Genomic DNA, 12,785 nt, shown 5'->3' with positions numbered 1-12,785 from the left:
CCCCCCCCCCCCCTCCCCGTCCCTTGGACTCTCATTCTAGCCGCGTCACCTCCACCTACGTCGCCGCCTCAACCTCCGCCACCTATTCCTCCGTCCCTCTCCCCCTCCAGACCATCGCGCGTCACCCTTCCTCGGGCAGCTCCGCGGGTACCTAGCTCGGCCAAATAAATTACACCGCCTCGTGACGCGAAAAAAATCCAACGAGTCGACCGGGGTGAACGAGAGACCGGGCTGAACCGACGAAGACGAGGGAACACGAGGATAGAAGGGGAGGGAGGGAGAAGCGGCAAGGGAGAGCGAAGAAGAGAGGAGCAGTATGCGGATATCGAGGATGAGGAGTAGTCCGATGCCGAGGGGATGGTCGAGGCCTGGTCACGAGCGAGAGAGTACCTGTGGATCGGAGCAAGAGAAGACATGGTAGGTGGATAGAGAAAGAGGGTGAAAGAGCGAGAACGAACGGAGGAGAGGAAGAGGAGCGAGATGGAATGGATAAAGGCCAGGCACGCGGGGCGGAAATAAAGAGAGAACGAAAAAAGTGGAAGAGAGGTCGGGGATGGTGGCGGAGGTGGGTACCGCGGTCCGCTTTAATTGGTTCGACGTGGTCAGATGAAAAATTCAACCACCCTACCCTTCCCATCCCTCCCCCCTTATACTCCCTCCAGCTCCTCTTTTACCCTCCACCCATCTGGCTCTTACTACCACCAGCACGCTTTCATCGTCGTTGCCTTCCTCCTCCTCCTCCTCCTCCTCCATCACCCCTTTGGCTCCCTTGGATCCACCGACCGAACGAATCTACGCGTCTACATATACATATAGACGTCCTGGTGGGCCTCTGTGGTCAGCCCCGGGGACAAAGTATTTCGGGCGTCCTTAGATCGTGTGTTTTTTTTCTTTTTCTTTCGTTCTTTTTTTCTCTGTGTCCCGAGGATAGCGCTCGTTAACCTTCCGCGGGTAGACCGTGGAATCGACTTCGGTTTCTCTACGACACGGGGATACGAATGTTCGTTAGGGAAAATGGAACGGTCTTCACCCCCTCCCCCACACCGATATCGTAGCGTCGATTATGACGATGCTTTTGATGAATCGAACACCGTGGACGATTTTTCTGACGTGGCACGGTCCGCTGCCCGTCTCGTTAACGAACGGTATTAACAATGGGTATGTAAAAAATCGTATTTAATATTTTTTTCTTATTTTTTCACCTTCTTGTACATATTATTCAGCCCGTAGAAGAAACAAATGTAAGGCGATTTTCTCGAAAACAAAGTCGAGAATGACAAAATCTTATTCAATATTTTCTTCTTATTTTTTGGGCTTCTTGCACATATTATTCAGCCCGTATAAGAAACAAATATAAGCTCAACGACGTGAAACTATTCAATTTTCTCGAAAACAATACCTAGGATGACCAAAACTTATTCAATATTTAATTCTTATTTTTTTGGTTCTTGTATATATTATTTATCCCGTATAAGAAACAAATACAAGGCGATTTTCTCGAAAACAAAGTCGAGAATGACAAAATCTTATTCAATATTTTTCTCTTATTTTTTGGGCGCCTTGTACACATTATTCATCTTATATAAGAAACAAACATAAGTTCGACGACGTGAAATTACTCAAGACAAATCCCTAAAACTCCGCGCACAGTTTACGCGCGAAAAACAGAAACGACGCCAGTTACCGTTTAACAACCCCTCACAAGCATTCCTCGCCAACATCGGAATCCCTCCCGAACAGCGATCCACCGGCGTGCACATCGAATCGATCCGTTTAACCGGGCAACACATCCCCGAAATTACCCAGGCAATGAAGTCCCCCGCAATCGATACGAGGGGTGTAGGAGGGTGTCGGCTTTTAACCGCACGGCGTCCTGTGTTCCGCAAGATTTCTGATTTAACGTGCTCCAGCCACCTCTGTCCACGGAATACCCGGGGCCCGTTAACGCACGCGCGCGTGCACACGTTGGTTAGGAGACAGCGTGTCACGGATGGTCGCGTGCAATTCACAAGAGTCTATGAGCGAAGCTTAAGCGTGTTCCTCTCGGTGGGTAACGTTCCTACGCCACCGCCGTGTATTAGCAACCGGCCGTAGGAGACACGGCCTGGTAGAATTGCGCAACCAAAGAGGGACGAAGCGAGAGAGGAAGGAACAGGGGAATGGGGGATGGTAGGTAGGTATAACCGGAAATGAGTTCTCGCGTGTCCACCAGCTAGGCTCTTGGAGCATGCTATTCAAGTCCCTCTTTCCTTCTCTGGGCTCACCACCTACTCTATCCCCCCTCTACGGTGCCTGAGAGGATTAGTCGTAGTTCTCAGCCGTTTCTCTGGCCCACCACCCTCAGCCCACCTACCAGTCGGTTCTTCGGCTCGCGCAGGAAAGCATTAATCAAAGGAGCAACGCTGCGCCCCTGTTACCCAGGGAGGGTGGAGGGTTGGTACACGACGAAAGACGGGAAATACACACCTAGAGAAGACACGGATTGGTAGGCACAGGGTCGTAGGTGGTGGGTATCAAGGAACACCAACACCAGAGGCAAGATGGTTGGGGGTCAGATTACCCCCAACGTCTAACCGCCTCCGTGACACCGGGTGTCGTTCACGGAGTTGTGGATCCCTGGCCGCGACGAGAATAAAAATCCCGATCCGTTTTACAGTTTGACGCGTTCGTAATAACGCCTCGACCGTGGGTGACTTCGGGGCAGACACGGGGATAAAGAGAATACGCGCACGAGGTCCCGTGAGAACAGAGCTGGGTTCCTTCGGGCGTGGAATCTCTTGAATTTCGTTTGCTACCCGTGTTTCCCGAGCTGGAACTGGTTCCGTGACTTTGTTACCACCACTCCTCTATCTACTGGTTGGATACGGGGGGTGTATTCGTGTTAACGTTCCTAAGGTGGTAATCGAGTCGTTCCGCGGAGAGGAATTAATTAGCCGGGCGAAAGAGGAGGCTACTTTTGGGGGAGGATCGGTGGGATATGGCGTGCTGGAAGGGGGTCGCGATGTGCGATAAATATTCCGTGGAAATATCGCTGGAAGGTATTTAGAACGAGATTGGCGTTGTAGATATTACTGGTTTTCTAATGGTATTTAAATAATCCAGCCATCTTGCAATGTTATCTGGCAGTCAATGTGTTAACGCACAAAATTATTTCCCTTCGACGTTAATTAGGTAATCCACTAGTTCTTGACAATATGAGTATTCTATATCAGTTTGTATGTACTAATACATCCTCACACGCTACATCATTGTTACCCAACGAAAGATCGACGAGATATAATACTTTTAACCCTTGTACTACAAGGCTTGTAATACCTTAGAGTCGATATATCTGCTTTGTGATTTTTCGGAAGAATATCTTGAGTACCCATAACGGCTTTCCATTTGTAATAAAATTTAAACAGACGTAATGATACTTAATTTTTTATAATATTTCCCTAAAAATCTCGATTTCTAAGAGAAATATGTTAATTTTAACAGATACCTCGAAAATCGCGTATTTTTCCACGTATTTATGGACGGTACCCAGAAAACTTATAGGCTATTACAAGTGTTAACGTAGAATATATTTTGTCACAATAAAACAGAAATAGTAGATCAATCATTGGTGCACCTAATATGTACATACATCACGTTAGATAAAGCCCATCTTGTTCTTCCGTCTTTAAATGAACATTTTTCGAAAATAGAAGTATTTCGAATTTCTGCGGGGCTATTTGAACACCCTAGAGTGAAAAGTACCATGTTCAAGGGACATGTGTAGCACGTCACAGACGTCAGGGACCGAATTCTGTGACTTTCGGTCGTGTGCGAGTGACCGCCGGTGATTTCATTGACGAGCGCGCGGCGGTGGTCCTCGTTCAAAATGCCTGTGGTCGAAAATGGGGATGAGCGAGTTAAGGCCGGTGGTTCGATACACGACCATCATTATCCTAGCAGTTTATTGGGCTTGCATATCAAAGGGGGATTTTTACAGGGATCGACTATCGACGTTCCGCTTGTAAGAATTACGCGAACAACAACCGAGATCGTTTTTTCTTGGGTTGATATTTTATAATTTTGTTCTTTTATCGCTGTAGCTAAGTCAGGTCTATCAGATTGTTTCGAACAGAACATGATTTTTTACATGACTATTGTTAATGGTGACTTTTTAAATTGAAATGTGCGATAGATTGATTGAAAGAAATTATATTCGATAATAATATTAATTAAATTTCAGTATAAAAATACAAACTTCAAACATTTTTAAACTTTCATATTTTATTTTATGAATTTAAATATATATTCTATTCATATCAATTCTCTTGACTTGGTTATTAAATCCAAACGAAATTCCATTAATTTCCTGACATATCTTTTGCCGAAAGAAATGTCACATCACAAATTAATTATATAACTTCCTCGAAACAAACGATAATTAGAGTCTTATTTTTACTTCTACAAAAGTATCTTTTACTTCATAAATGTTTTTTTCCAGCATTATTTGTGGTTTCTTATAATCCTACACTATTCGCATTAAAAAAGCCCTGATAATTTTTATTTTTTATTCTTTACTGACTTCGTACTATTTTCAAGATATGTCCGACGCATCCTTTGAAGAACCAAACGATTCACGAGACGGAAGTAGGATCGCACGCAAGTTGTTCGTGGAAAATTTCGACGAAATAATTCGTGGAGCTGCGAAGTTCGCGTTTGGATGCGAACGCGAGAGCCGGTCGGTTGTTCGTGTAAGCATACGGTGTACAAGTGGAATTCTGAGCAGGGAACTGGGTACGTTAATTTCGAACAGTAAAGCACGCAGCGTTGTGACGCGGCATGAATGCAAGAGATATGTGAATTACACACCATTGTCTTGAGGACACCGCTCAAAATCATGGCTCGCCGGGGGGACAAAGGTCTGAGCTACGGGGCCAGGCGCGGCAAGTTTGAACGTTAAAACTTTTCGCCGCCGGGCGAAACGAGGGTAGAAATATTTATCAACGTGGATGTTGTTTGACTGTTAAGAGTGCGTGGATGGTTCGTGACAGCAACGAGTGTAAGCTCGTTCGTTTCAATATTTTCTTATTATAGCAAAAAGTTATTTGTTTGACGTTTATCTGATAAGAAAAAGATCGTTTGGATAGTTTGAAATTAAACTATATTCTCATTCTAATTGAAATAACAGTGAATTAGTACATCTGAAACATAAACTGTGGCGTTTATGAATTTATAGCATGCTGAAATGTATACTTTAACACTAGAACTACCGACGATAAAAACAGACATTTAAACGTGAAAAACAGTTGGAAATTTAGAAATTTAGAAATTGACTAACTTCTTCACTTTCATATTGTAATAAAAGTGCAAAACATCTGAGAAAATGTATTGTCATAACATTTTAATCGTCGTTGTAAGAGTGTATTGACAAGTCATTTTGACTAGCTAGGTACTTCTAGTGTTAATAAAGATTTAAAGGATTTAATGGCCTCGTATGTTACGGCAAGACAAAATTTTTGTCAGCCACACAATGTAAGGGACCACAAGAATCAATAAATAATAGAAGAATAGATTCCTGTACGGCAAAGAAGACAGACGAGCTGTATAATTTCATCGGACGACTACTTCAAAGGAGTTCAAAGTAGAGACCACGATTAGAACACCCTTCCAGAACGTTAGCCGCAAACCATACCATTTCCATAAAAGAAGAAAAAGTCTTAAAGTATTAAAACTTCAAACTCCTCTAATCGACTTTCTTTTTTCCACTCTTCAAATAGAATATCAAAGCAAAGATTAACAGGGTTCTCGGTGGGTGAACTCTGCAGGAAATGGGTGAAAGGCCTTTTCGTGGTTTCAAAGGCAAATCCGTCGTGTCACGCGAGCTTCTAAGAAATTGATTGCACGTTCAGCTACAATCGATACCACCCCTGCGAGAAGGTAAAAGTAACGACACTTGAGGAGGGGGGGGGGCTGTATGTACATTATGAAAAAAGATTTTAATTTTGTAAACTGTGACGCAATTATTATATCGCCGGCGACATCGCACATTTTCATTTCCAAGACTGGTGAATCACACACCGACGACAGTTCGACGTGACGTTTCCGTCGGAACGAAAGCGAGGATATCCCCCGACGTCGACGGAACAAATCCCGAATTCTGACGACGTGCGTGTGGAGCCAGTTTCCAGCACGAAATACAACGTTTCTCGCGTGTTCCAGAACTGACAATATCTGGAACATTTTTTTAAGATCGGTGGTACGGAATTTCTTCAAATAACATCGAAATCTTAGAAACACGGTATTACTGTGACTAATAGTTCGTTATTTACCGTAAGCAAACATATTGTTTGTATCGGAAAAATATTGACAAAAAATGTTTTATATAATTTTAGAATGACTAATGGTGCTTGATTTGGTGAAAAATCAATTTAATAATTTTTCTTCGATAATCTTTACGAATCTATGTTTACTTTTTCTACCGTATAAATACAGAAACTCTGTAGTCTACTTACAGGATGATTGGGCGTAGTAAAAATATCCAGGAACGTGATCAACAAGTTATTATAACTAGACCGCAGGAAGTTTATGCGAACACAGATTTTTATAAAGTAATTTTCACAAAACTAGGTCAAACGGAATCATATATATCTTATTAAAAATTCCATCAAGTTTCAAGTAGTATGTAGACCTCGTCGGAATTTATTGAACTTTTCAATGTTCTAAGAGAATTTCAATCAATCGTGTATGCGATAAATGTGTAAAATCCGCAGTGTAAATAAGAATTTTGATCGAGGAAAATCTCAATTGGTTCTTCGTAACAAAAATCACTGCCGGACAGTGTGCACGGGATGAGGCAAGACCGTCGTCGGTCGATCGCGCTTGGTCATACATTCCTGCACCAGCGTCGGTAAATGGAGTTGATGACGGAGGAGTCCCGGTCAGTGCCTCAACTTCAAACAAACTTCTATGCACCCTTGGGCTTCGAGGGATTGGCCGTGTAAACGACGCGTCGTTAGCTCCCTCCGGCGAGCAGATAGAAAAAGACGGTCGAGGAATACGAAGACGAGGGAATGGGGAGTGGAAAACACGAACGAGAAAGTGGTGGGAGTCCAGAGGACGAGAAGAATCACACGAGCATGACTTACGATTAGGGTTCCTGGTTACGACTTTTCGAATCGTAACAATTCACGACAGGTAGGTAGCTACGTGTATCCACTCGACCGACTCGGGGACAATTTCAACGTTTCGCTGGTAAACCAGGCTGAAGGATGCGGTGGCTTGTGGCGAGATTCAGTTTAGAAGGTTGTAGAGAAAAAAGGTACCCGAATGGAGGTGCAAGTTTTGGGATATGATCTTTTTGTAGAAATGGAATTAAAGTGGAATACAGTCATGAATTGTATGATTGCTGTCAAATACTATAGATTCGAATGGGACGAATTCAGGACCGAGATACTCCAATCCTTTCTACTGAGGATGCGAAGACCTGATTGTTAACAGTTTAAAATTACAAGTTTGCGGAGAAATATTAATTTAAAACCAAATTATCCCGGCCATTTAGTTTGAAATTACAAGCTTAAGGAGAAGTATTGATTTAAAACTAAAGCTATAGATCTGATTGGAAAACAATATAGGAGAGAATTGTATGTAATTTAATTACCTTTAACTTAAGAGTCGTCGCGATCAAATCTGTCAACTATAACGCGAGATATGGCCAAAAACGTCTGGTCGTCTTTTTAAAAAATTACCAAAATATTCATCGGGCGATAATTCAAAAACGTATCCGTAGGATTGTCTCAGGTGGATTTTTAAGTATAGAGGACCATCTCCCATAAGAATTTCATAGTAGAGTCTCTAGGAAACAGAACTTCTTCTAAGAAACAGAAAATTGTGCCAATCCATTTGTTTACAAAAACTGAAGCACTAATAACATTGCACACCAAACACAATTCTCCACAACCAACCCAGAGATTCAATTTCCAATCGCACCAATACACCAGTCACCAAAACACGAAGCAATTCACGAACATTATCCACAGTATACTGTTCCCGAGTGTTGTTCCATTTACCCACCTTCGTTTATATACACCCCCGTCCCTGAGCCCTGGTCACGAGGTATCGTCCATTCAACGCGACCCAACACCCTAATTACCACGGGTCACGGGTAGCATAAATAACCATTTACATTCCGGTCCCGTCAAAATTTGAAGAATCCTGCCGCGGCCCGTTAATCCCCGGGCCAAGCCGACCACGGAAAAGCCCCTTTAATTTCCCTACCTCTGAAATCCCCCCTGCCCTTGGTAGAAAACAGGAGGGGGGGGGTGCCTCGACCGACGATTTCGGTTGCGCTTTTCGTCGGGGGTCACGTCCCCGTTGCTAGTATTATGCGACGCGTCACTTTCAGGTGGGAAAAGGACACGCCTGGGCGAGAGAAAAAGGTGCAGGAACACCGACACGGTTTCGCGAGAGCACCGGAGGAGTCCTTTAATCGTCCGCCTGGTAGCCCGTGGCTCGCGGGGCTGGAAGGTGGAAGAGGGATTTGAGGGAGGGGGTTGAAAGTGGCGGAACAGGAGGAGGAACAAGCCTGAGAAAAATAATCCAATTTAGCGAGAGCACGCGGACGAAGCGACGCGGCGGCCCCGCAATTCGCCTGTTTTCACGGTTTTTAATTACGCGTCCTCCTCCTCCTCCTCGCGCGTACCCGTCGGGGCGGAGGCCGAGCGCGCGCACACTTTGTCCTCGCGATCCTGACAAAGGAGCGTGTTTTCATGGATATTTCACGGAGCCACGGGCGAAAGGAGAAACTACGAGGAGGACGACCGTCGTGCTTCCACCCCCTCCGGGGGCTGGCTGACGACCGATGCACTTTAACCGTTTGTCGCCTTTCTATCAGCTACTACGAAAAGTTCCGTCGCGTACTTTTCTGTTTTTCAGGGTGGGAAAGTGTTTTCTGTAATTAAGCGATTTTCATCGGGTACAGTTGATCGTGCTGCATTCTGTTTGTATAGATTTGAATTGTCTTGAATTTTATCTGTAGAGAAATGAATTATCTTGAATTCTGTTTGTATAGATTTGAATTGTCTTGAATTCTAATTGTATATATTGGAATTGTCTTGAATTCTGTTTATATAGATTTGAATTGTCTTGAATTCTGTTTGTATAGGTTTGAATTGTCTTGAATTATATTTGTATAGATTTGAATTATCTTGAATTCTATTTCTAGAGAAATTAATTATCTTGAATTCTATTTGTATAGATTTGAATTGTCTTGAATTCTGTTTGTATAGATTTGAATTGTCTTGAATTCTATTTGTAGAGATTTGAATGGTCTTGACTTCTATTTGTAGAGAAATGAATTATCTTTGAATTATAATGAAGGGGGGTAGGTTGATTAAGATAGGGGGCAGTTTATCTGGAACGCTCTGATTTGATAGTTTGTACTAGTAGATAAGGATTTGGTAAAATTCTGTAAATGTAGAAATGTCATAATAATCTGTATTTCCAAAAACTTCAGCAGTCCGATAATAATCGTCGCCCTTTAAGTGTTAATTATTCACACAATGGAAAAAGCTTACAAGGTATAAACGAAGAAGAAATAATTTTATTCTTGTTCGTACGATCTCATATATGTATAGGGTATGTCGATAGGTGGAAAGCTTTTACTTCTACGAAACGAGTGGAAGCGCGGTGTATTTCGTCGGATGACCGACTTTTTATCAAGAATTCCCCGTTTTTCCGAGACGACCCCGTTTTTCGATTTTCGAAGCCGTCCGTCACCGAACGTTTTCGGAGTTTTATCGTTCCTGCTCCGGCGGGATGGGAGGAGGGGAAAACATTCCGACGATACCGCGTTGCAACCGGTCGCGTAATACGAGCGACTCCAGTTTTATTTCGCTTCAACTTTGACCCCGTGCCGCTTTCAGATGCATCGACGGGTTTTGATGTGTTCGTACGAAAGTGGACTTCTCCGACGATGTACAACGATGTCCCCGTCATCTTACTCCGAGAACCATATTGCCGGTTTTATTATGCCCATTCGCTTCTTCGAAGGGCGGGGAAATTCGTGCCCGTCTACAGAGATCCTTTCCATGGATTATTTATACTCTGATCGTTTCATATCCGATAAAAGTCGTGTTTGTAAAGTTCGCGAAACATTATTAACCGAGGGGACCCCGTTCAGAAATACAATTCATAAAGAAATTTATTATTGGTTCGATCGAAAGTGCGAAACTAATCGTCACAGAGAACGAAAGAATAAAATATTACCACGCGCCCCATATATATTGATAGTATTATTATTAATATCTGAAATATAATATTTCGGGGTTTTTTTGTCGATTATTTACTATTACCATATAAACCAATAGGGTAATATTTGTTCCTTGTTCACTGTCTCTAATTGACAAAGGTGGGCGTTTGTGAAACGTGTGCATGATCAATAGGCGGCAGTTTTTTTTTTTTTACGGTATAACACGATTGTCTGAACCGTGGTAGAGCAAAATGTTGAATAAACCAGAACGAAGTGTTTTTTTTTCAGTTTATCTTGTATTTATTGATAGAATATTTTAACAGAGTAAACAAAATTTCTGTTCGATTCCAGTTTCTGGATCAATTACTCCATGAAGATCTACACATTCGTAGAAGCATCTGCAGTCTACTGATCAGTCACAGTCATCTAGGGATGAAGGCTGAACCTCCACTATTCAACATAAAAAGAAAACATATAGTGAACCCCGTTCATTCATTAAAAGGTAGGAAGAGAACACCTCGAGTGTCCTCAATAAAAACGCACACTAATTTCTGACAAAACATCTGATCGCCTTCGAAAACATCTTCGACCCCTTATGCGCAAAATCTTTCGGAATTTACAAACGGAAAGCTTTTGCGCTTTTTTTTATTGTTACATACGATTCATGACAAGACTAAGGATGTTTATACAAATTCACAAATTTAGACACTAATTTATATATATAAAAATGAAATAGAAGTTTATTTTCTGTACTCGATGTTTGTATTATATTTAAAATAATATATAAATGTCACTAAATTTTTTTTAAGAGTGTTGCATTATAAAATTTCCTATAAATGCATAAACATCCACAGTCTAGTCATGACACAAATGACCCTTGTCAAATGCTTCGGTTTTTCTGCTAACAACAGATTCTAGTAATCAGAAACGAGACTTACAATATGGTGTAACCTATACCATGAAGACCAACTTATTCTGATTTATTCTCAAATGAAAATTGATCGACTCTTCGAAAACAACCTCTGCCAAAGCTTTTTGGTTGACAAGAAAAGGTTCGTTTGACAAATTGACAAGGATTTTCCTTTTCTTCCCGAATTACATTCCAAAATACCATTCTGAACAAAAATCCACATTAGATGTAATCTAGATCTATATCTCTGGATAATTCCTCTAACAAGATCCGAACCAGAAAACTCCAAATCCAATTGCGAGTACCTACGTGGGCAGACCCTAAGATAATGAAAACAAAAGCAGAACTACCGACGAATAATGCAACCGAACATTACAGTGAGACAATTTCGCAAAGCACGCAAAAACTTTCCGTTCAACCCCATATAACTATCCCCCCAAAAGGACCAATCAACGGGCGACCATTCAGTCCCCGTGTCCGCGACGACAGGATTAACGCGCACGGTATTCTTCTCGGAGGGATTCTTAAATGGCGCGTAACAGGTGGGTCGAAGGCGGTGGTGCGCCGCGCGCTCGCGCGATCGCCCACCCCGCAAAAACAAAAGCGGCCACCGCCGTCAGGCGTGCGCACGGTTCGAAGGAGGTGGGGATGGGGTGGTTGGTGTGTACGTATAGGTAGAGAAAGGCTGTGAAACACCAAAGGATTAAACTCACGTGTCCGAGCTTCTCCTCCTTCCGCCTCTTGGGATCGCTCTCGAGGTCGGGGGTGCGGCTGCGGAATTTCTCCGGCGGTGAAACGGATCGCCTGAGTCGGTCGTCGGTGAGCGGGATCGGCTTACGGTCCTCGGGCGTCTCCGCGGCGGTACGATGCTGTTGCAGGTCCGACGGCTTCAGGAGCGCCTGCGCCTGCGCCTGGGCCGCGGCTGCGGCTGCCGCCGAGTGCGGCGGTGGGGCGAGATGCGGCGGTACCACAGCCGCCGCGGCCGCAGCCGCAGCACCTGCGAACCCCAACAGCCCGGCCGGCGGAAGACCGCCGACCACCGCGCCGTGGGGCAACTGCTGCGCGTGTATCTGTTGCTGTAACATCGGCCAATCGACGTGTGATCATCCCGTTTTTTTTTTTGTTATACCCTCACGAGCAAACTCAACTTCCGGTAGGGGAAAAAGTAATGTACAAGGTCCTTCTTTCACTTGGGGAATTATTGGAATTTATATCAAATTAACCACATGCCTTGTAGAGTCAGACTTAGATCGATTTTTCACTTTCTACATTTTCTTTTTAAGTACATCTTCAGAATATTCTGTGCATGTTTCAAGGTAATTCGATTAAAAATGACAGAGTTACAGGCGTTAAGAAATGAACTTTTTATATAAGTGTAAACTTGACTTGGAAATTTAAACGCAGATTTAATCACGGCAGACCACTTTTTGTGAAAAGACATACGGGAAATCGCTCACCATTTATTTTTAAATGAAATATTACCTTATAATCTAGAAACTGCAATCTTTGTAACACAAACACATTTTTTGAAAAAGGTCTTATAGTTTTTGAGAATCTTTTTTGGCCTCCTGACTGAGCATGACCCCTTAATAAACCTGAGTGTTACTCCTTTTCTTTAAGACGAAGAGAAATGCTCTTTTAGTAGTATTAGCA

General features: G+C 43.0%; 1 protein-coding gene across 1 annotated transcript in view; it reads right to left on the bottom strand.

Moving 5' to 3' along the window:
- LOC107188303 (protein groucho-like) overlaps window positions 1-12,785 on the bottom strand; it is a 105,838-nt gene that overhangs the window by 34,649 nt on the left and 58,404 nt on the right. The window contains exon 9 of the mRNA XM_015576577.1: window positions 11,846-12,208. Coding sequence (XP_015432063.1) covers window positions 11,846-12,208 — 363 coding nt within the window. The remainder of the gene's footprint in view (window positions 1-11,845; window positions 12,209-12,785) is intronic.

The sequence above is a fragment of the Dufourea novaeangliae genome, unplaced genomic scaffold (assembly GCF_001272555.1).
Source record: "Dufourea novaeangliae isolate 0120121106 unplaced genomic scaffold, ASM127255v1 scaffold118, whole genome shotgun sequence".
NCBI lineage: Eukaryota > Metazoa > Arthropoda > Insecta > Hymenoptera > Halictidae > Dufourea > Dufourea novaeangliae.
Note: the sequence above shows the minus strand (reverse complement) of the source record. Positions and strands in the feature narration are given on the sequence as shown.